The following is a 24187-nucleotide window of genomic DNA, read 5'->3' as shown; positions in this document are numbered from 1 at the left end:
TTGCTGTGCATTGATCTCCTGTGGCCTTTTAAATTATTCAGCCCTTCTAGCGACCCTTCCTCAAAACATCTCAATTATTTTACAAGTATGAATTAGGCTTTTCATCCTACCCTTCCAGACATGGGATTATTACCTTACTTACTTTGCAGTTCAGGGAACTGAGTCACAGAACTTTGCCCCAGACAAAAGGTGAATGAATAAGCACCCAGGTCTTGAAACAGCAAAGCATTTCAGTAAATGCTGCCCTGGAACAGATGCGCGGTCCCCTTGTTTGAATCAGAGTTACAAGTACCCCAACTTTAAGCAGGTCTCTGGGGATGTGAGTCCCAGTTCCACTCTTCTAGTTACTAAACCACCCTTTTCTGCCACCCTTTCCTGCTCCTCACTAGGTTTATTCTTCTAATAACAGCATTCCTCACTCTAAGATTTTCTCTCTCCCTCTGTAAAAGCAGACAATGTGTGGTCCTTCATATGATTTTGTGCCAATAGGAACATAAAACCAAGCAACCAGAGAACACACGGTTTTCAGGGTTGTGGAGACTTTCTGAATAAGAAACTGTTGAAACCTTGTACTAGGTACACCATCAGGTGTCTGGCAGTGTTTGCACAGCATGAGGACGGCAGGTGTATCCTTTGCTAATAGCCACCAGGGAAAGATGGAGAAAGATGACTGAGATTTTTAACCATTTTCATTCCCCTGAGCTACCCCACACTGTGCATGGGATGTGGGGAAATTCCCTGTCTGCAGTTGACAGCTGGGATTTGTAGGGACGCAGGCACAGCTGTGTGTTATCACACTTGAACATGAAAAGCCCACCTCAAAATCTAAGCCTCTTTCCCGGAAGGGTAAGACACTTCCGTGGATGAGAACTGGTTTCTTCTTGTCTGGGGCATGTTTTCCCCAGAAATAGCAACTATTCTTGATATTCCTGCATTTTTTTTTAAAGTGCAAGTTCCTAAACTTGCAGCCCTCCTGTTCTTTGGATTTCAGTATCCCTAAGGGTCAGAGCCTCTGAGGATTCACTGCACAGAGGCAAACCATGCTGTCCGGGGAGCATCGAGGATGAACAGGGAACCAGAGACATCCAGTGCTTCCCGGCTGTAATGGTTCATATCATCCTAAAAAAGCAAGAGGGATTTGAGGGGGGTGTTATGGCCTTGTTTTGAAACAACCTTTCCGTATAAAGCAATTAATTAATTTCCTGGATTAAAAGGTATCTTGTAATGCCTAGTGGTGTTGCAGTACACCTAAGAGTTGCCTAACCAGGATGAAATGGGGAGAATCACACCAGGAGGAAGTCATTATCCTTATTGTATCCAGGAAAACGGGAGCAGTTCCACCTGGCATTTAATTCATGTGAGTGTTGCTGATGGGTTTAAGGCTCTTCTGGTTTTGTCATGTGTGTGTGGAAAAAACAACAACCAATGATGGAGCTCTCCAAATAAATTAAAGGGCTTTCTTTCCTCTACTCAGTTGCCCTCTCTGTCACATCCCTCGTTCTCACTCCTTCCTTTCTGCCCTATAAAAAATAATCAGTGCAAAATAAATGAGTGAAAAGCCGGCATCTCACCAAAGCATCTTTGTGGAAAGGTTTAATTTCCTGCCCTGCTGTGTTTTTGTGTGTTTGTGTTTTTCTTTTCCCCAAAGGAGGGAAGGAAATAAAGAAAAAAGCACTGGGAGAAAAAATAAAAGAGCATCAAGAACTTGACAGCCAATAAAGAGAAGGGATGTTTAGGAAAAGAGCAGCCTGATCCTGCCTGCATTTCCATGACTATATTTTTGTTGCACCAAAAGGAGCAGCCACTTCTATAAGGATCTGAGAGAGGGGGTAAAACATAGAGCAGGTGGTGTCTATCAGAGAAATTAAGTTTGGCATTCCTACACCCTCCCTTCCAACTCAGAGTGTCTTTGTATGAAGCACCAGCAGCCATGTGAGGCAAACTGTGAGACCGCTCAAGGGTCTTGTAATTTATGACCACTGGAAGGGGGGTCTTTTTTCGTCTCTGCCCATTGCAGAGGCAAGTGGGGCTGGGTTGCATTCCCGATCGTGCAGCATGTGAGTTGGAGTGCCACGAGTCTTCCTTGGAGAGAAAGCCAGGATGCTCTCCTGCAAGATCCGAGCGCCGGGTGAGTGTATGCGGCAGAACAGATAGGAACGAGCCACAACGTGGCAGCATTGTATCTGGTGTGTGGAAGAGACAGCGAGAGTCAAGCTAGGCTGACCTTGGTCCTGCCTATATCAAATCCGAGATGATTTATTAGGAGAGGCTCCGTCCTGAAGGAGACATACGAGGAGTGAAATTTGTTCTCACATACCAGTGCCTCAGTAACTACCCCTCTCTGGAGAAGAGGAAAAAGTAGAAAAAATTTGGGGTAGCTTGTTAATTATACACCAAAACTGTGTGGATTTCCTTGAGCAGGAATCTGGCAAAGCTCTGCTTGTTATGAAATGCCTGTTAACATGATATGTGCAAGTCCAACAAGGTCTGATCCTTTGTACTTCAAGTGAATGTCAATTGGTTAACTTTCTGAAAGATCTCAAAGTTCTTCATGGGGAAGTTTTATTTATCCAGTTTTTTAGAATAAGGATCAGAAACACAATGCCTACAAGTTAAGTATCTTGTGTTTTTTAAATCAATCCCTAATTTACAGTGTCCAGCTTGAAACGCCAATTGCAGTACGGACCCCTCTCCCCAAAGCACGTACACATCAAGCATACAAAATAAGTAGGCACTAAAAGAAGTGACAGCCAGTTTTAATTTTTCTCTAGAAATTACTTGCTCAGCGTCTACGAAGTAAACCAACAGCTGAGCTAGGAAAAAAAAAAAAAAAAAAAAAGACATGTCTCCTAACTCCCAGCTCTCAACAACACCCAAATGGTACGTTAGAAGCCTAGATAGGGCTGCGAATCAAGGACTGTCCTCATGGCAAGACGTGAGTAAGGTGGGTGGCTTTTCTGGGTTCACACCAGCAGCTCACCTGAAACAGAGAGGGAATAAGCCACCAAGACAGGCTGCTTGCTCGTGAGGTTAATTTTGTCTGCAGCTCCTTGGAAGAATTTCTGTGCCTCTCTTTCTCCACCCCTTAGAGAGAGAAAGGCTCCCATTAGAAAAAAAAAAAAAAAAAAAAAAAAAAAGGAAGGGAAAATGCATTTGGGTTGTATAATTTGAGCACGAAGCTGACATAAAAATAAGGGCTTCAGCATCTGGGCTTGGTGAGGGAGGGAAAGAGGGAAGAATTGGAGGGGGAGTAAGGAAATAACAATTTGCTGTCACCTGAAGTATTGTTTAACGCTTTACTTAAAAATGCTGACAGCTTCTGCACAGTTGTATCCACGATAGAAGCAGCCTGCTGGCACATTGATAAAGTATTAAGATGAGCGCAGATCTGGGCATGATACAAAGAGATGAGAGCTCCTTGCAGCTGAATTAAGGCAACACGCACAAAGTAACCGTTACCTGGCAAAGGATCGTTTTGATGCCGACGTCTTTTGTTTTGATTTCAGATCAAAGGAAGGCTAGGTGGTTTAGGGCTGGCGCTCCGAGCTGCATGGCTAACTTATCTGTGCCATTCAAGCAGGCATCACATTGTCTGCTTGTAAGTAGAAAAAGATCTGAAACACATGAGGGAGGGATGGGGAGACAAGAAGGAAAAGCAACAACAACTCCATACTGGGGAGCAGTGCAGCCTCGAGTCCTGCAGAAGTGCATTTAAATACCTGTCTTCTTTACAAAAGTCCGGGTGCAAAGTCCTCCTGCTGTTCTCAGTCTGGACAGTCTCACTTCCAGAGGTTGTCTCTGCTTTTAGGAAGCTCTTGCTCCTGCACTGGTATACCCTCCAGGTCTGCAGCCCTGAGCCAGTGTAACACCACCTTGCTATGGAGAACATTATCTTAGTAGACCGCACAGGGTGGGCACAGCCTTACTGGTGTAAAAATGCCCGATGACCATGCTTTTACTTTCCTTCTTCTATTTGTGTGTGCATGTGTGTATTTATGTCAGTGTATTATTTCTATACAGGTATTGTAATGCCTTTAATAGAGAAGTTTTGTCATCCTGGTCATGCCGCTGCAGTTAAAACCGTGCAGTTTTTCTCCTTCAACAGACCTAAACACAGTCCTGCAAAGTGTTAAGCCCTGTCAGTTCCTGCTGGCTTCAAGGGAACCTCAAAGCCTCTTTTGAGAGGGTCTCAGCAACTATCTCTGCACCCCGAAGGAGAACTGGGCCCCAGGTTAATAAAAAGTAGGGCAGCCTTATACTATCAGCTGTCTGAGAGGGTGCCTGGCGTTTTGAGAAAGAGTGGCAGAGAAAATTCAAGTTACCAAGGCAATGGGAAATTTCAACACAGTGAAGGTAGATGTAAAAATACGGGCAGGAGCCAGACACTGCTGCTCTGAGACAGGCTCACTACATGCTCTGCCTCAGTTTCCCTTTGATTTTCAGGTAGAAGATGATTCTGACTCACCAAAAAACAGCACGATGAAGATGTTACAGTCCAGATTTTTGACATGGTGCTAAATGACCCACTCTCTCTAAAGTGCAGGTATCTTGTTTGTGTTGCACTGGAGTCAAATAGATTGGCTTTTTTGCTGCCCCTGCTGGAGTCTGCACAGAAATGAGTTGTGCGATCCTGTCCCAGCCCATGCACACTGAAAAGGAAAAAGAGAACTCCAACTCCTTCTCTCCTTTCTTTCTCCCACCAGACTGGACCAAATCTTGATCACATTTATATTGCAGTAATCCTGGAAAAAATTTAGGGGAGTCAGTTCCTCTAGATTTACATGAGTATAATTGAGAGCAGAATTCATCATCACGTCTTCATAGATGGGTCCTAAGTAGGGAAAAATACTAAGGCCTCCTTTATCTTGACGGCACAAGAAGGCTCAATAAATGTAAAGCACATGTTATATAACAGCAGAATAATCTATGTTATTGAGGGCTCACAGATCCTGAAAGTCTTTTCTGCTTGCAAGGGGGGGAATTAAATAAGGAGAAAAATATATATTGAATAAAGTGCTTGTTGAAGAATATTTTTTTAAATACTGAACTGTGAAACCTAAAGTAGGGCAATACTCTCCCTTTCAACAATACTTTGACTTCCTACAGTCAGCAGATGCAATATGCATAGGATTCAGAAAGATCCCATTAAAATTCATTAAACCATGTTTCCAGCTATTTAGTAAATTTTGAAGAAAAGAAACCTATTGCCTCTTCTGCTCTATACGATGGCCTCTTTGAATGTAATTAACCCTTCATTCATGGGTCTTTCTATCCAACTAATCTCCCACCCCATGCCTTCCGATGCATTTTTAATACCGCGGCTAATACCGCCACCTAAAATCCTCCAGCAGTCACCATGCAATAGAGCTCTTTGCACAGGCAAGGTACTGTAAATCTCCATAAACAGTGCTTGGATGAACAGCAAATTCAGATAAGTGATGTGTTCTTTTTCATGCCTTCCAGTTACAAACGGGGGATGCTCTTCATCCTTCAAGGTAGATTTTTATCCGGGAATGATGTTGGTTTCATATCTGCCCAGGGAATTTAGTCACTGAGTTTGGGGATGCTGGGTAAGAAGGGGTGCAAGGAAGAGCAAGAGGGGATAAATAAATAGTGAAACAATGAAGAGAGGCCTAGTAATACACATGAAAATAAACCTCCAAAATGAAAAGGCAAAACAATAATGGATGCAGGAAAATCAAGATGTTATAGAAAGTGTCAACTTTGTCTGTCTAAAGTGTAAAACTCTGGTCTCTTTATTACGTGGTTGACAAAGACTCAGGACCCAATCTGGTCTAGTCCTGAATGCGATAAACTGTGACCAATTTCAGATCGGATCCTATTTACGGAGGTGCTAAGTGGAGAGGGGGATTATATCATGCAAAACAGAAGCAACCAAAAATATTCCCGTTCCCCCCTTCCTCTTTTCCCATCTGATAAATGAGCTGGTTTGTCAAAACAGGGAGTGGAGCTGGAGGGGCCAGGGAAAGGATTTGGTATAAAAAAAGAAAACTGAAGATGAGAACTGAAAATATTCTGTGTTTCTCTTTGCTCAGAGCAAATCCCATTCTCAGGCCAAATCTAATCAGAATCTGTCCATGAAAAAAAATCAGGAAAGAAATATTTTGAAATATAGGAAGGGTCTCAGCCTGATCCGTGCTGCAAGGTGTTCAAGGTACACCGTGTTTCTTTCATGATTTCAGTGTTCTGCTACAGTTACGAAGGAGTGTTATTTCTGAGTCACAGAATTATGCTTTTCACTTGGCTTCTGTAACACCCCTACGCTTAATTATTTCATCTGAACTGCAGATTTCCACGGATCCAGCAAAGCATTTAAGCACCCGCTCAACTTTAAGAACCTATTGCGTTCTGGGAGGCTTTCCACAATATGAATTAAGCGCACACTTTGCTGAATGGACGGCTCTATACCATAACTACATTTCATCGAGAAGAGATACGGGCTCTTTCCCAAGGGGTTTGCTGCTGTTTAGTACATCAGTCTAAAATTTGTCCATGAGTCTATGTGCGTTTTTTTTATTGAAGACTTTGTCGTATCTGATCGAACTCTGGCACAGTGTTTGTGATTAGTCTTGGACAACTCAGAAAGGACTCATCCTGGCACTGCAGGATGGGACACGAGCATTACAGTTTGTGTATCAGATGCGAGTATCACCCTAAGTCACTGGGAAGCCAATCTGAAGTCTGCGTGCTTAACAGAGAGGCACTGCCACTCCTCTGCTCTGCCAGATCAGGGTATTTTAAAGAGAAAGCAGAGCGATTCTCTTTAAAATGCACAAGACATATGTAGAGAGGATAAGAATTTCAAGGTATGGCACAAGTCTTACTTTATTGGGAAGTACTATTGTCATTGTTCTTCCAGAGCTGGAAAGGGAGGAGAAAAAAACTGTATAGGACCTCAACTGAAAAATTTGCAGACCTGAGTGGCAGGCTAAGTGCGACACAGTGCTCTAGAAAAAGATCAACGATCAAAAGTCAAAAATCTGGTCTCTGAGCTTCCTGTTCAAAGACAGGTGATGCACTATCCTCCTACCTAAGAAAGTGTAGTAAGTATGCACTAAAAATGTAGAGGTTGAGCATCTGTATAGGGGGATATGTTAACTGCTCCACACTTCATTGGCACTGGGCATGTTGCCTGTAACACCATGGAAATGTGTGTACAAGTTAACAGCAAAGTTCAGTTGCTGTGAGATGTGTATGGATTTGTCTCCTTTAATTGTTTCCATGATTTAAACGTTAGACACCAGGAAATTAATCTGGGCAATAGTCAAGACAATATGCACAAAGCTGCGTCCAATGTTGCTAAAACAAGCTGGCTGAAATGAAAAAGTGCAGCTGTGACTCTCCGCCTGATACCAACACACACACACACACACACAAACATATGCACACACACAAAAAACGGCCCCGATTATTATTCTTATTATTTATGGACACAGATGAAAAGCCAAAGGGGGCATGGTAATGCACACAGATGCTGATTAGCTGGAGATTATATTGATGATGTAATAAAAATTCACTTTGTCTCTTAAGCTGCACCAGGACAATCAAAGAGAGATTAGATAAAAATCAGAGAGAATGAATAGTAGAAGGGAGAGGTAACATCGTAAACCATAACTCCCTGCAAAATGTTCTACTTCTGAGTGCCCTGGTCAGAATAAATAAGGGTTGGAGGGTGTAAATACAGCCCAAATATACATAGAAAGGAATCAGATACGGCTTTGTACGTGTACGATTTATCAATAAGCAGCCAGATATGCGCAACTACCTGCACGGATTTGCAAATACACACACATACACATCTCAATGCACACACCTTTCTCTGTTGAATGAATGATGAGAGGGGAGTGTGAGAAAGAAAGCATTTTATTTGGAGAGGGACAGATGGACAGAGAAAGTGTATGCGGTGAACGATTAGAAGTGTATGGGAAACGATCTAAGCGAGAAAGATGTGAAGTTGCAGGAAAAAACATCTCAGTCTCTACTGGACAGGGTAAGAGACACACATGTAAACACCCACATGCACATATCTTTACCTAGGCATACACCAGTATGGGTCACTGTCTGAAAAAAATGATCCCTTCGGCCACAAAAGATCCCAGTCAGAGAGATGGGAGAAAACTTTCTCCTCTTAGAGCGCTTGCTTGCAAAGGAGCAGAACTCCTGCATGTCCAATGTTGGTTTAAGTTTACTGACCATGTTTAATATTTGATTAAATCTTTGGCATAGCTGACTATCCTGATCTGAATAGATGATCCAATGCTTTCTCTTGTAGTAAAGCCAAGTGTAAGTAATAGCTGTCCTCTGACTACTGCTGCTTTATGAATAGGAGTAGAATTTTGCCGCGTCTGAAAACCTTCTACCTGCTTCTGGCTTCTTTTCAGCTGCTTGGTATTTTCAGCTGTGCCTTATGAAATCAAACAAACAAACAAAAAAAACCACAAAATGCTTCTCCCAGACATGGAGGGGCCTGCAATTTATTTTTAGATGAGGGGAAAATCCCTTCCAATGTCTTCCCTAACTTAATTACTTTACCTGTTCTACTCGCTGTACTTTTCGCCTGTGGTTTGCATTATTACTTGCTAAATACATTAGAAAATGCTCATCAGCTTGCTCGGCAGCTTGGGTATGTTTGTGTGGTTGCCCACACACATGCACACACACACACAAGCAGCAATTTTATAAATAAATCACAGTCACAGGGGTGAGGAGAGGGCATGTGGTTCTTCGTAAGGGAGCAGAACAGCAAAAAAAGAAAGGACATCTCCAAGATCAGAAAATAGAGGCTGTCAGAATTTCTCTGTGCCTCTTAACGTCTGTGAGATGGCCACTGCTGCTGATCACAGAAGGTGAGAGAAGGGGACACCAACCTGGGTTACTTGTCCCCTGACCACCTAGGTGAAGAAATGTCTAATCCATCAACACAGACAAAAAACAGGCCTAAATAATCAGCCTACATGCTTTACACCTCAAATGAGACGAGGCTTGCCGGGAGAGGTAATATCTTTTATTAGACCAACTGATATAGTTGGAAAAAAATAGACGAGCTTTCAGGCATACAAGGAAGTCTGTCGTTTCTTTCCCAGCTATATCAGCTGGACTAATAAAAGATATTACCTCTCCTTACAAATGTTGTCTCATTTATAACCTTAGACCATCACCGCTAAAGCTGCAGCACAACTTCTACCTTAAATACACACAAAGCTCTTTACAAAGCTGGATATCATAAATTCCTCTTTACACACAGCAAACTGAGGAAGAGCAAGGTCTAAGAACGTGATCTGACAGGACACAGAAGGATACTAAGAGGGCTGGGCTAGAAACAGACTCCTAATCCCTTTCTACCTACCTCTGAATGAAGAAGACTCTGATGCAGTACTACATTGAAGGCTTGTTTTGGCTTCTTACTTTAATTTGGGGTTGCTAGAGGAGGGTCCTGGAGCTAAGGGGTAGTTATGTTTCAAAACAGCAGGGAAAAAATTCTTGCAAGAAGCTGAACTGTAGTCCCAGAAGGAGCCACCAGGAACAGTTAAGAATAAGATCACGATTTTAAGAATTCGAAGGAAAATATATGCAGGATTTTTGTTCAGGTGTGAGAAATCTGATGCTGATTTAATGAAACAAGAAATATTTTTTTTTTTTTAAAAAAAGGTGAAATTGCCTTGGTGAAATTATAGACTTACTTGCACTTTTTTATTTTTTTAATCTTTGAAAGAGGACATCAAGCTTTGAACCTCAAAAGAAAAAACAAACACCCCCTTTCCTATCTACTCTCTCAGTGGTTTACATACAGAAATACGTATGTTTGTGTATCTCTGTATGTACACTTTCTGTGTGCGGGTCTTTCTGCCACTAACCATAGCTTTTATCTTTTTGAAAATACTTGGTCAGTACGGCTCCCTTTTGCCAAATCCTGTTCAAGCAAGAGCTGAGAAAGGAGAGGAGAGATAGTTAATGTGGTCTGAATCAGAGTGGTGACTAGTGACATGAACCGGTGAAGTGCTCTCTACAGGGGTGACAGCCAGCGACAGCACGAGAGCAAAACGCCGGTGCAGAGCTGAACAGAGGGAACAGGAGTGTGAACAGAGATGGCGAGAGCCAGGGAAACAGGTCTGTAGCAGCAGAGGTTGACTATGGAAATTAAATGACTCATGAGCACAGGTAGCCTGAGAAGAACACTATGGCAAACAAGCAGTAAGCCTGGAGCAGTGCCTGGGGAAGGGACCTGACCCTGGGGAGAGCTCTGAGATTGTGGTCTGTGCACCCACACTTGCCTCTGCAATCAGGGGAGGAAGCTTGGGAAGGGAGGATGAGGAGCCGGTCTTGGATGCAAACCCAGCCAACAAGACGCCAGGTGTAGCACCTGGAAAGCAAATACAGGGGCAAGCAATGGAGAACCAAGCCTGGGGAGAGACCTGATCTCCTGGCAGTTGGACCGATGTCTTTTGCCAGCTAGCTCGGAGCAGGCTCACAGGGCTCGCTGGTGGCTCGGCTATTTCTTTTTGGATTGAGAAGCTGCTGCTGGAAGTCCTGTCCCTGGATCAGCGTAGGGGAGAAGACAGGGCAATGACACACCTATTGTGCAACTCCTTTCATGAATAAACTCATAAAATCTAATTCTGCCTGCCCCTCTCTGGCCTTTTTCAATGAGCTGGCCAGTAACAAATGTTCATTTAACAGCACAAAGCAGCCGTTATATGGGAGAACACATTGAGTCTAATACAACACACGTTCCCCTCCAAACAAGAACCCAACATTCCTGCTTCAATTTTTTTTTCCCCATCTGCAAACACTGTCAGTAAAGCTGAGTAAATATATAAATAATTAAACAAACAAATACTTTCCCCACTGCCCCCAGGCCTTTGAAACTGAGACTTAGTTGGATTTCAGGCAATCAAACAGCATCACGTTCGCACACTCACACTGCACACACGCTTCCTCTCCACCTTTGACAGAATATCATTGACTTGAGTGCACTGTGATGATTTCAAATAGACTAGGGGTTAGATAATCGACTCTCCACACACACACGTACACACATGCACACTCCAGATTCTCCATTTATTTCATAAAAGACATAAGCACAGATGGGATGGAAACACAAAAAAACACCCCTACATAGATTGCTATTGATGAACTAACTAAAACTGCAACTGAAATAATAAAATAAAATAAAAAAAAAAAACAAACAGCGAGCCTGATTCATTTGCTTGTTAGACCTTTGGTATAGGAGATCACCTGAAACCTCCCTTTTAAATGAAATGGTTTCTAAATTAATTTTGCTGTGGCTGGATACTCGAGGTCACTGGAACCTTGTTTATTCCCCACAATATGCTACTTCTTGGGTAGCAGCAGTGAAAACTCCTGGACTACCTTACTCTGCCAAAGTCAGGGACGTTCACATTCCTGCTTAAGGATTCACATGGTGTCTGTCTGTTGTTTGTCTGCTGGGTCAGAGTCTAACTATTGACTTCAGAGAGTGTTGGGTCGGTCCTCAGCAAATGGACGACGACTGCCAATTCCATCTGCCCATACTGAGGGCAGAAGTACACTTGTCTAGAGGGAACTTGCTCTTTTTACTGACCCAGTGAAGGCATATACCTTCAGCTTGATCCAAATTGTATTGCAAACAATAGGTTTGGATCAGGCCCTTAGAGAAGAAAGGTGGGATGCAGCCCTTCGTCAAATCCTTGAGCTTTTCAGCTCCCTCAGTTGCCATAACAATGAAAAGTATATATGTGATTCACTAAAAGAAGAAAAAAAATCAAGATCCTGAATCAGTGAATGATGATATTCCTGTAGACAGAGAAATTACAAAGGCTGAATCCTACTCTCAGAGAGAAAACTGGCAAAATTGCCATTGACCCTTTCTTGGCAAAGCAGGGACAAATATGTATTTACAAGTGAAATGAGCAAAGCTAATTTTCCACCTCCTCAACGCGTGTTTTTTTGAAAGCATTTTATCCTGATCCACACTGAAAGGGGCTCTGATGTAATGCATTTGTCATCAGACATCACCTAACCTTTACTGAGAAAAAATAAATGTCAGATTTGTGCCATTAACTTCTCTCTCCTAAAAAAAAAAAAATAAATAAAAATCCAACTAGCCTAATATTGCAGATGGGGAAATGAAAGATCAATAGCTCACTGAAGCCAATGGGAATCTTTCCATTGATTCAACAGGTTTCAGATCAGGCCTGAAGGCACTGAGCTTAAGTGACTCCATCAGAGAGTGGCGGTGAGTAATTATGCACTCCGTGATTAGAACCCAGGCATCCTCACCGTCGCCCGAGCCCACCAGATAATGCCCTTCTTTTGAATGAAGCTGCAGGCACAGGCAGTAATTTAAAAGGGGTAGGTATGAAGTGTACTAGCCACTAGCAAATAATCCAGAAGGAATGGCAATGCTTGCCTGTCTTGTTTATACATTTGTTTCTTTAATTTGGTGTTAACTTTTGCTAACCCAATAGTAGAATGTAAAACCTAGCACCACTCTATCACCCTTATCTCCTGCAAGATCTTTATGTGCATTTTCTTAGAGTTGTTTCTATATGATGACTTGGGGTTCCCCCCCCCCCCCCCCCTTTCTCTGTCAGTTACTAAACTTGGAGTTAAATCATTTGTAAGATATAATTTTCTTTGGTATCAAAATTAGCTGGACCCAAACTCATACAAATAATCATGCAGTGATGGTATGCTTTTAAAGACATTGTCAAAGGATTTTTGTTGGTTATCTTGTCCATTCCTCACTTCCACTCCTACTTTTCCATTTATTGCCAGTATCTTGAATGAGTTTTCTTTTTCTTAAAAGAAAATAAAAATCATAATAAATTAAAAAAAAAAGATAGTAAGAAGGAAAACAAAGAAAAAAAATGTCCAGACTGCCTCCAAATGCACAAACCAGAACAAACCCTACAGAACAGCATAACTGAATAACAACATATCTTTACAAAGAGGGTGAAAAATTGCATCCTCATCCATGTATTATTGAAGATGGAATACGATCAAATAAATCGCTTTTAAAAGCAATTAAATGCTCACAAAAGAAAACCACTTGCCCTGTAAACTGAGAGAAAACATAATGAAATGCAAACCATCTTGAAACTACCATACGGAAACTGGAACGAGACACTTCAAGCTGAATGGCATAGCGGAAGGAGTGAACTAGCATACCTAGATAAGGCAGCCTATTGCTGAAGAGGGAGTAGTTAGGGAATTCAGAAGCAAGCAGGTCTGTGTATCTGGATTTAGATGAGTAACAACCTTAAGGCAGTCACATTGCATATTATCAGTCGTTCCTGCCTCAAGAGCGGTATCTTGCAGAACTGCCCGTAACTTAGAGCCCAATCCAAACACTGCTGCAGGCAAGGTAGAGTTTTGCTGAAGACTTCAGCAGGCTTTGGAGCAGGTCTGTAGCTGCTCTGCAAAGTCCTTTCCCATTAATTATAGATTACGCACATCATAGAATATAAGTTACTTCCACCCTCTTTTCCCCCCATTTCTTAAATGCTGCTAAAGGTGTGAATAAAATGAAATAAATCAAGCACTTTCATTGCATTGCTGTGCTTAAAAAGAGCTCTCTGGGATTAATCCAGTTCTGATGGGGACTGAACTTGTTGACCAAAATGGTACTGGCTGCTCTGAGTTTCTCAGGCCCCTGGCTTCTCTGCAGCTGCCAGGAAAAGACCCGATTCTAGAGAAAGAGGTATCCTGTTTCTGCCTGAGTCAAGTGAAACAATGGGCAAGAAGCCTCTAAGAGGCAAGAAAACTGAGTTTTCTCTCGGTTCACTTTCAGATTGGTGCAAGCCAGTTCAATCTACTTAGTAAAGGTATCTCCCTCTCTCTCTCACCCCTTCTCTCTTATGCACCATTTCAAAGAAGTGCATCTTTACCTTATTATATTATTAGAATCAATCAATATTATTAATATTACATGTGAGCAATTCTGTAAATTCTTCACAGTTCTCCTCCCTGCCTGTTAACAGCAGGTACATTATACAGTCTCTGGTTAGATTGGTCAACCAGGCTATTGATAGTCTTAATAAGCAATATCTATATTGTGACCTTTGCTCACAGAACTGAATCTCTCCTATAGGGCTGTCAGATTCCTTAAAGAAGTATTGATAAGCTCATTACTGTATTGCTACATATAATTTTAGGTGTGATTTTCACTCACCCTCAAGCATATAGTAACCTAATACTTTTTTTTCCCTCCTAAAGCATTGGCCCTTTTACAATTGATCAAATAGTGAATTAGAGCATTATAGAGAGGAAACATAATCAGGGGATTTCTACAAGCGCACTGTGATATATCTTTTGATCTTCTGACAACCTTCATCCCTCTGGATCCTAGCAATGAAGCACTGTTTTATAAGGATATTATTAGGCTGATGCTGCTTTATACATCTACCTGCAAGTAGCTACCGAATCCGACAAAGATATTTGTGTGCATTTGCAGTGAGTGATGCATATTATGTGATGCGAATCTATCCTTAGGGACGGAAAAGGAGAGGAACTATGTGCAAATGTAAGTCTGCCCTTTCGATACATGCGTGCATACACAGTGTCTGTGTATTATGTACACAAGCATTTGAATTAGAAACAGGCCAAATATGCAGTCAGATCTCATCAGACCAACTCTGTCTGCAAAGCTCCATTTTTATTCTGTTTGAAGAAGCTTCATGTCCAGAGTTATCTGCCCCAGAACATTGGGAAGTCAGCCGGGTTGCCTCTAAAATATTTTGGAGACTCAGACACAATGTACAAATAAACCAGAGATGGATTAATTAAGTGTGACTGTATCATTAAATTAGTATAATGAACAAACAGCTATGTATCATATTAAACTCTGCATATAATTCCAGGAATAGCCTGTTAAGTCACCTGCCACTTTCACACAAGAGTATGATCTCTGTACTGTCTTTTAGAAAGGCATTGTTCAGAGACCTATATCAGCTCATCTGTACTGAATGCATGTTTTCATTAATATGCAGATATAATAAATGGCTGCATGTGTGTATGATATACAAATGTGGCAGGCACACTTCTATCTCTCCGCATATGCGCTTCTCACATAAAAGTTCATTCTCAGCTGCACCTTTCATGAAAACTATGTCTTTTTATGTTTTCCAGATTTAAATAAGGAAATTACAGACTTCAACCATGTAAAGGGGAAAGAATAGCTTGCATTACAAACTGTGTCTGCACTGCACCTTGGTCTATCAAACCGTAAGCGACTTTCTGGCGGCAAAATACTTCGAGAGACTTAACAGGGAAGGTCCGTGTCACCAGGAAATATATATCCCTGGAGGCATAAACATTGCCAACAAAACCATCTACGGAATAGTTAATGTTAAACAATGATTGTCCATGTTCAACAAAGGAGGGAGAAATAAACAGATAAGGGTGAGGTAGATCGAAATCTGCATGCCTCATTGGCTGAGCTGTCGGATATTTCTAATGCATCTGAAGGGTTTGTTACTAAGAACCTGTTAAGTATCTTTAAACCTTTGATCTGTAGCCAGTCTTAACAAAGGTGACAATTAATTAATGGAGAGTACATTGCAATAAAGTTACATTGTGGTCAGTTTATATATACTGTCCAAAGCTGGTTCACAGAAGTCACTGTCAATTAAAGTCTTCTCGGAGTCCAGTTCATTATCAATTTTTCCCCCTTGCCTTGATCAATATTTTTGGCTGCTCTGCTTGACAAACTTAACACAATGTCTATATCTATATGTCTTGCCATTCATTTACATGGAATAGATGGCCATATATGATTTATTTTTAGCTCCTGTGTATGGTCAGGCACTTTATTTGAGAGGTTTAGAGCTCTCATCCATCTTTATTTTAAGGAGCGACAATAATAAGCCCTCTCTTCCTTCGAGGGGATGTCAGTTGGATATAATGAATGCACATTAAAAGCTGCATTCACCTGTGTGTGTATTCAGGCTGTGGCTCACGGTGACAAAAGCAAACAAATGCAATATTTGTGGTGACATCCTGACTCCAGCCCACGCCAAGCAATGCAGCACAGACAAAGTGATTCAATAGGACCTGCGATCCCCAAAATGCGATGATGCATCTTGAGGAGTTACAGAGAGAGAGAGATCCTCACAATATATATCCCTGCTCAGTCAGTAAAGCAACAGTGGAAGACAAGACATAACTTTAACTCACCATGGTTATTATTTTTCCCTTTTTCCGCTGCAGATTTTAATACATAAGGGTCAGTCCACCATGACAAGCCCCGGCAACAGTCATACGGGCATCGGTGGAGCAGTTAAGTGAGTGAGAAATGTGGCAGAAGTCAGGCTTTTGTCAGGTCCCCAGCTTTGTTATACTTTGTTTCACTTACAGAAGGAAAGATAAGTTAAAGGACAAGCCAGCAAGCGCGGAAGCTGGTAGCATTAACTGCAAGTATGCAAGTACTGCTATGTAAATCCACAGTCCAGAATTTTAAAGGAAATGTGAAACACTGAGCAAGCGCAAGCCTGCACCAGGATTTCCAAACGTGAACCCACTGAAGCGATGGCAAAAATCTCATTGACTTCTGCCCAGCGAGCAGGTAACAAGCCTTCACTCCCTAAGTATAGATGATGCTGGGATTAATGAAACATCAGCCTATTTGTTAAGGCTGGGATTCAACTTAACTCACTTAACACCTCACCTGCTTAGTGCAAACTCTTACGGGGCAGAAACCAGACAGCACCTGGTGAACAGGTCGTGCTGAGCTCTGCAGCCCTCTGCTTTTACGGAATATTTTTTTTAGGCTATAGCCAACGCCTACATGAGTCTTGGGGCATCTGATGCTTTGTCTCTATTTTAAATGCAGGTAAGCAGCCCAGCGGCCTAGATCATCTCCCCCACTTTTTTCTCTTGGAACCATTACTGCCTGTCGCATAAACCCGCCTCAGTTCACACTTGATTGACGGGAGGGACGGTAAGAGCTCCTTTAGTGTCGTTATGGTCTGTCGGGTCAGTGCGGCTGGTATGCATGCGCACAGGGTATGCATGATAAAAAACACCCTGACGTTTTGCTGAAAAATGTGGTTGTGCATTTCCAGCTCTTAAGGCTAGGGGAGGCCCTCCTCGGTCACCCAGCCCCTTCTGTCCCCTTGTTCTTTACACCATGCATAGAGAGTCCTCTGCCCGCCCTCCTTGACAGGTGCAATCCACTCTTCGGTTGAGCAGAAAACTCTGCAATCTCACTCACTCTTTACTCAGGCAAAATTTCCAGATACTCTCTGACAACTTCCTTCAAAAGACTATTCCATCAGCTGCCTGGCTTTTATTATACTATGCAATTTGAATCCTCTGCTAAAGAAAGCCCTGTCTGTGGCACTGGCCACTGGCCGACGCTGGATACAGGACCAGATGAACCACACTTTTCATCCAAGGTGACAAGGATCCTCAATTTTTCTCCCTACTTCAGTGCCGACGTTCTCGATCTCTTCTGGCTGAATACAGGAAAAAATAAATAAATAAAACGAAACCAAACTTTCCCCTGTTTCTGTTGTTATACTTCAGAAATTAGTCAGTTCCTGATTCCCCCTTTAATTAAAAAGTTGTTTTGGCCGAGTAAATACTATGAAATTTGGCTGTTGTCGCTATCTTTTTTTTTTTTTTTTTTTTTTTAAGAATAAAAGAAGTACCTTTTTTTTCCTTCCCTAAAATGCCCAAAGGCACCAGTATGTGTAGCTATTGATGGACAAAAACAATTGTAATCCATAAATGTGTAGGAAATATAAGTTTAACCTGAAGAAAGGTAAAAGAAGAAATAAAAGCTCTAGAAACACGAACTTAAATTTCTTTCTTTCCTCCACATTATGTAACTTTAAAAGAAATCCATCCTTGTAAGGATGATTAGTTGATATGGTTGTGGGGCTAGCTGAAGAACAGCTTTCAGTGCAAAACTTAACAGCCAAGCGAGAGATCCCAGAAAATTGGAGTTTGTATTGGAAATGCTGACACAACCGTAACAACAGCATCATAACTGGCTGCAGCTGCTTTTAGAAACCAGAATCCATGTCCAGACCCCTGCAAAAAGAGTTAACATATAGCCTCCTAATTTATGAAGCAATCTGCGCTATCTGTTTGACATTATCAAAACACACGCTCATCTGTACAGGAGATTATAATGTACAGGGGGTTCCTTTTCTCCTCTCTCTTCCATCAAGCTATCCAATTGCATTTTGATTGTTTTAAGGGGTTGTTCTTTAGACCTAAGGCATAAAGCCTCCTCTGTTTTATTCCAGTTTATTTGTGCATTTACCTCCCTAAAACTTGTTTGGTTTACTACCATACTAAATGCTGTATGTGTTGCTTTCAGCCAGGCAAGCCTTATGTTTCAATTATGGAGGAGTTTATTCAGCACCTGTATTGCGCTGTGCTTCTTTTTCAACTAAATTTCCATTTCCCAAAGGCTATATGCATGAATGTGTATACATCTCTTTTTTTCTTTTTCTCTGTATGTATATGCAAACACAAATCTATACATTTATACATATATACAAATATATCTTCTTACCAGAATGCTCATTTTCATTGCATCTTTGAATTTCTGAGATATCCAAAACCTTCATAAGCATCTTTAGACTTAACAGGTTTTAATTTTTCTATCATCTGTCTTTGTAATCAAACAGAACAGAATATAATGAATGGAAGCCTTGTTTACCTACCCTCAAGGTGCCTTAAATTTCAAAATTATTTATACTTTTGAGAAGGTAAAACAGCAAAAGAACTAAACTATTCTTTTCATACTGCATTTTTCGAGCTGCATTGAATGGTTATCGAGTGAGGTTCGTGTCAGGTAGGAACACCGTCCTAACCACGGGACTGCAATGGTGGATTTCAAGGAGGTTTGGGGGATTTTGTGCTTTTTTTCCCCCCTAAATAAAAGTTGACAGAATCTTGTAGCTCTCAGGTCTACTGAAGACTCTTGCTTTCTGACTGCACACTATCTCTACTCTTTAAGTGCACTCACCCGCATGTGTTTCAGTAAATCTCAGTTAAGTGTGGAATGCTGATTTCTTCTGACTTCCTAAATAGAATATTATGGAGACCTGTGTGTTTTAAATTAAAACACATTCTGGGCGTTGGGTACAAGCAAACTTTGATAGAAAAGGCTGTTTAAACCTATGGGGACAGTCCTATATTTAGATTACATTAATTCATAAATATTACACTAAATACCACTTAAATTGGCCTTAAATGACTTCAAAGATAATGCATTATAATATGGCTGTCCTGAGAGCACTAACCTTTATGTCTCCCAGTAACTCAGCCTTTAAGCATACTCCGCTGCTAGATAAGAAGAGGGGAAGTTATGAATGAATGGCTTGCTAAATTGTTCAAGTGTGATTAGTTAACTCTGTGCGTGTGTGTGTGTGCGTGTATGTGTGAGCGCGTGGGTGGGTCAGCTCAGCCCCGGTAGATTTCTACCCGCGGATCTCAGCACACAGCCTCTTCCCAACCCTAGAGCAAAGTACCACAGCAGGAGCCTGGTCCTGCCCCGTGTGGAGAGAAGCAAGGATGGGGGAGATATGCAGCAGTTACGCTAGTGCCATGAAGGCTTGTTTTCTTGGGGATCTGGCAAGCCTTTCCCGCCTTCCCGCGCATGCTGCTTCCCCCGTACCCTTTTCTCTCTTCGTGTGTCTGCAAGAGAATCGTGCTCCCCTGCCTCTTCCCTGGTATCTGGCCTGGTATCAGCCGGGGCTGCTGTTGAGAGAACCTGGGACTTCACTGTCCTTTTGTGATAGTTTTTCTGGGAAGGGGGGCATAGTAATGTACTTTATCTTCAGGTTCTTATTTTTCAATTTCCTCCTGCTGTACAGGAGCGCCACAATAGGATCTCTTCATAATATTTTTAAGAATAAATATCCTGTGCTCTCATTTCAATGGATTTACACCTGAAATTACTATGGTTGCTACATTTTCACTTCAAGCTAATTCCTGTCTCTTCCCTCCTCCCAACACAAACCCACCTTCTCCCGCTCCACACCCAAGGTTTTCTCTCCGTACACTTAAATAAACTACAGCCCACTATTAACCCTTCAGGGTATACAACTGCCACAGCCTCATCCGCTGGATTAGGAATGAAATCAACTGAGAGTGATGGATCAATTAATGTATAAACATTATGCATCACTTATGGAAAGCATCTTGAGGTTTCATATTGCCATCCTACCCCTGAGAGCCAAGTTGGACTATCTTTATGCAATTCTTCATCTATGCCTGCAAAGAAAAGCCAAAATAAGGAGAACTGAGAGAACTGAGTGAATACTATGCTTCACATGACTGCATTTAGAGAAGGAAAAAGAAAAAAATAGATTAAAAATGAAATAAAATGAAATAAAATAATGAAAAAAGCCAAACACAATCCTCATCCTTCAAAGCCCCATCGTGCTTTTTGACTTAATAGTAATTAATCACTACTGGCAAGAAAGTAATTTTTTTCCAGGTAGCCAGGGGCACATTTTTATCAGGATTAGCTAATAAATCAGCGGCATCGCTAGAAAGGAGTTCAAACTCTTCTCGGATGTACTAAATAAAACCGATCTCTGAAACGCTGGCAACTCGGTGTCTATTGAAGCTTCACTCAAGCCCTAGCCTGTGAAATAACAATCATCATCATAATTTTTCCTTCCAAAGTCCAAAACTTCTAGGAGGTTAAAAATGACTGTTTCTTTCAAGATGAACTCATGCAATTTGGTTTGATGAGGTGACAAGATTTCCCACCTGGCTTTTTTCCTAGGTTGCAGCTTTAGAACAGAAATGAAATGAAGGGAAATGAAGTTAGTATCTTGCTTAATTCAGGAATATGTGTTAAACACATCCAAGCAAGATAAATGATCCCTCTATCTCTCGCTCCCTCTCTCCCCCCCTTCCTGAGTTTGTCTCTGTGAATACAGGCATACAGTAAAAGAAAAACTGAACTGAAAGAGGATGAATTCACATCTATGAAATAGACATTAAAGTTAGCGCATAGATTGATTAGGTTTAAGATAGAACATAACAAAAGAATAAAATCTCATCAACAAATCAAAATAACCTCCCCCCACCACAAAAATGCTTTATCGAGGTGTTAGCTCAGAGATTTCCTCTACACTATGTTGAGTGGTTCTCTTCAGTGTAGCTTTTACTGTTGTTATTTTTATTTTACCGAAACCTTAGATAATTTTTGCAAACACATGTGCGCACACATGAGCTCAGTGGCTACTCTCACTATGCCTCATCTATTAGACGAAACCTCCCAGGACCTTTCCTTCCCTGTGCTTCTTACTAGTATTTTTACTGTTATTGTTAATAATTATTATAGTACAAATGTCATGTTTAAATGATGCCCATCAGACCTTGATGTGGCTTCTAAGAGCTTGTCTGAAGAGAAAGCAAGGTTCGAAAGGGCTACACTGATCGCTGCAAATAAGAGAAGGGTGTTTGGAGCGACCAGCAAGAAAGGAAGGAAGAAATATCCTACAACTTGGACTAAGTCCCCAGCCCCTGAGCCCTGAACATTTTCTGTAGCCTGTGAGAAACCGATACTTTGCACCATCAGGTTATATTTTCATTCGCATTTCCTGAGGTTGGAAGAGAGGAGAGTGAGTGGGAAGGGGGAAGAGATGCCTGCTAAACATGCCGTTAAGTTCAAGATTTACAACTCGCCAAGGCATCTGGAAAGCTGGGAAGCCAGTAATGCTGTTTCCAGTGACTTTCCCTGACAGGAGTCCACCAGCTGGAGTAGACACTGACAGTGAACCTCTTCCGTAACAGATGCAACTTCCACTCCCCCCATGGCCCCCTGCAAAACCATTCCTCCTCCTGCACTAAATCTGGAGTCACACCCCAATCACTCTGATCTGATCTTTTTCTTTTCCTTTTCCTTTTTATTTTTTTTTAATAACTACATATCTAATGAAATAAACACACTCACTCACACACACACGCACGCACACACACACATATATACAGAACCTGAGTTAAAAAAGTGGCTTGCTTAGCTCCTGGGTGTCTCCTAATCCTAAACGGGCTACCATGCAAATTATCTTCAACTTCCTCCTTGTGAGTCCTACTTTCCTACCCGAGGATCCGAGCATCTCTTCCCCACTACACATACCCTCCCCCACCCCCAAAATGTAGCATCATCTAATCTGAAATGCACCTCCGGAGAACCTAAGCTAAGCAGGGAAAGGAGCGGGCAGAGATGGAGCGAGCGAAGCATCGCATGGGGAGTATGTCTCCACTGCCTTTAAAGAAAACCTAAAAAGTTCCCGGGATGGACTTTGGGCACATTAAAGTAGTGCTTGGAATATGCCTGCTCGGAGACTTCTCCCGTCTGGAATTAAACTGCCACCCGTGCCTCCTGGCTCACCCTCTCCAACACACGCACACATCATGATTTTGTACACCACCACCACCCCCCCCCCCCGCCCCGCTTGAGATGGGCTTTTTTATTGTTGTTTATATCCCTGTTCCCACGCTGAAGAAAACCAAAATGAAATACCCCTCTGGAGCAACTCACTCTCCTTTGCCTCTCGCTTTGGAGCAGACTACAAATAATAATTGTAACAGCAGTAAAAAGAAATTTAAAAAAAAAAAAAAAAAAAAAGAAAAAGAAAAAGAAAAAGAAAAGGCGCCGGTGCTAGATGTACAACAGTTGTAAGATAGCTCTGGGAACACGGGCAGACACACGGACACACACACCCTTGGGTGGAAAATGTGCGGATCCCGAAGATAAATAAAGAAATCCTCTTCCTCTTTTCAGCACCACCAGCGCACGGACAGCTCCCCGCCAGCCCCGCCGCCCGCTCCTGCGCTCGCCTGGGCGCCCCGGCGTCCGCAAGTGGCTGCGTCTCACCCCCAAAAAAAGAGGGGAAAGAAAGAAAAATTCTAATAAATAGACCAAACGGAGTTGACTCCCTTCCCTTGCCTCTCTCTCTTCTCTTTCCAAGAGGTTTTATTATTTCTTTCCCTGCCCCCCCAGCCTGCCGCCTCCGCCCCCGGGCCAACCAAAAATGAAATAAAATGAAATGAAGTCGAAAGGAAAGAGAGAAAGAGAGACCCAGAGAGGGAGCGGGAGCCTGCCTTCTTTTCCTGATCTCTCCCGGGAAAGTTCAGGAGGTAACTCACCTTTGTGCATGCCAGTGAACCTGTCCTTCAGCACCGTCAGTTCATAGATCTTCCCGAACTCCTCGAAGAGCGGTTTGAGGTCTTTCTCGTCCAGGTTACGGGGGATCTGCCCAATAAAGAGCTTAATGGCATCGTGGTCCTTCATTGGGATGGTGGATGGGTTTCCGGGACTATGGTTTAATCCGTTCATATGCCCGTTGGTGCTGGGGTTGCTGTGATTGCTACTCAGGCTGGTATTGTCTGGTTGTCCGTTTGCTAACGTGGCCATCTTTATATACATAGAGAAAATCTTCTTTCCTTTTTTCCCCCCTCTTCTTTTCTCTCTCCCTCCCTCTCTCTCCCTCTCTCTCTCTCCCTCTCTCTCGCTCTCTCGCTCCCTCTCCCTCTTTCACACACACACACACACACACTCACACACACACACACTCCTCCCTCTCCGTCTCTCTCTCTCTCTGGGTCTGATCTGATTTTTTTTTTACATTGAAGATCTGTGTCCTTTCCGTTTAAACAGGCTGGATCGGTTCAAATTCCCAGCCAGACTAGGGGGTGGGGTGTGAGTGTGTGGATGTGTGTGTGTGCGGGGAAGGGAGGCTGGGGGTGGGGGATTGCTTTTGCCTCTGCTCTGGCTAAACCCCCTCCTCCCATCCAACCACCCCCCTGTCTGTCTGCCCGGGAGAAGCTTAATGGTATCTTCCAACACAGCCCCTGGCTATAAATAGCACTAGGCGCATGGCTCTTAGAGAGACAGTCAATTTCTATTGTGCCAAGTGAGCAAAGGGGAACGGTTGCGTTTTTAGGACCAATGATGATGATTTTTTTTCTTTCCTTTTCCTTTGCAAGCCCTCCGATCAATCGCTGTCGTTATAATTTCAGTGATCATCGGGAAATCTGCCTTCTTATTTGAGAGGGGGAAAAAAAAACAAACCCAAGGTGTTCTGACTTCTTCCTATTATGATGATCGCTCTTATTTATTATTTACTCTTATTATGATTTCTCAATTGATAATAAAAGCAGTTCAGATACGGACGAATCCTCGGGCTCA

General features: G+C 42.3%; 1 protein-coding gene across 10 annotated transcripts in view; it reads right to left on the bottom strand.

The window, feature by feature from the left end:
* CELF4 (CUGBP Elav-like family member 4) overlaps window positions 1-23763 on the bottom strand; it is a 714868-nt gene extending 691105 nt beyond the window's left edge. For 4 of the 10 annotated variants that reach the window (XM_074932816.1, XM_074932820.1, XM_074932819.1 and 1 more), the window contains exon 1: window positions 23146-23760. In XM_074932816.1, coding sequence (XP_074788917.1) covers window positions 23146-23425 — 280 coding nt within the window. In that variant the 5' untranslated portion in view covers window positions 23426-23760. Of the gene's footprint in view, window positions 1-23145 lie in introns of all 10 variants that reach the window. The other 6 variants (XM_074932823.1, XM_074932825.1, XM_074932827.1 and 3 more) reach the window with 3 other exon arrangements.
* Between the last annotated feature and the right edge of the window lie 424 nt (window positions 23764-24187).

This window comes from Athene noctua, chromosome Z (assembly GCF_965140245.1).
Source record: "Athene noctua chromosome Z, bAthNoc1.hap1.1, whole genome shotgun sequence".
In the NCBI taxonomy this organism is placed as follows: domain Eukaryota; kingdom Metazoa; phylum Chordata; class Aves; order Strigiformes; family Strigidae; genus Athene; species Athene noctua.
The sequence above is the reverse complement of the archived record's forward strand: the minus strand, read 5'-3'. Positions and strand labels throughout refer to the sequence as shown.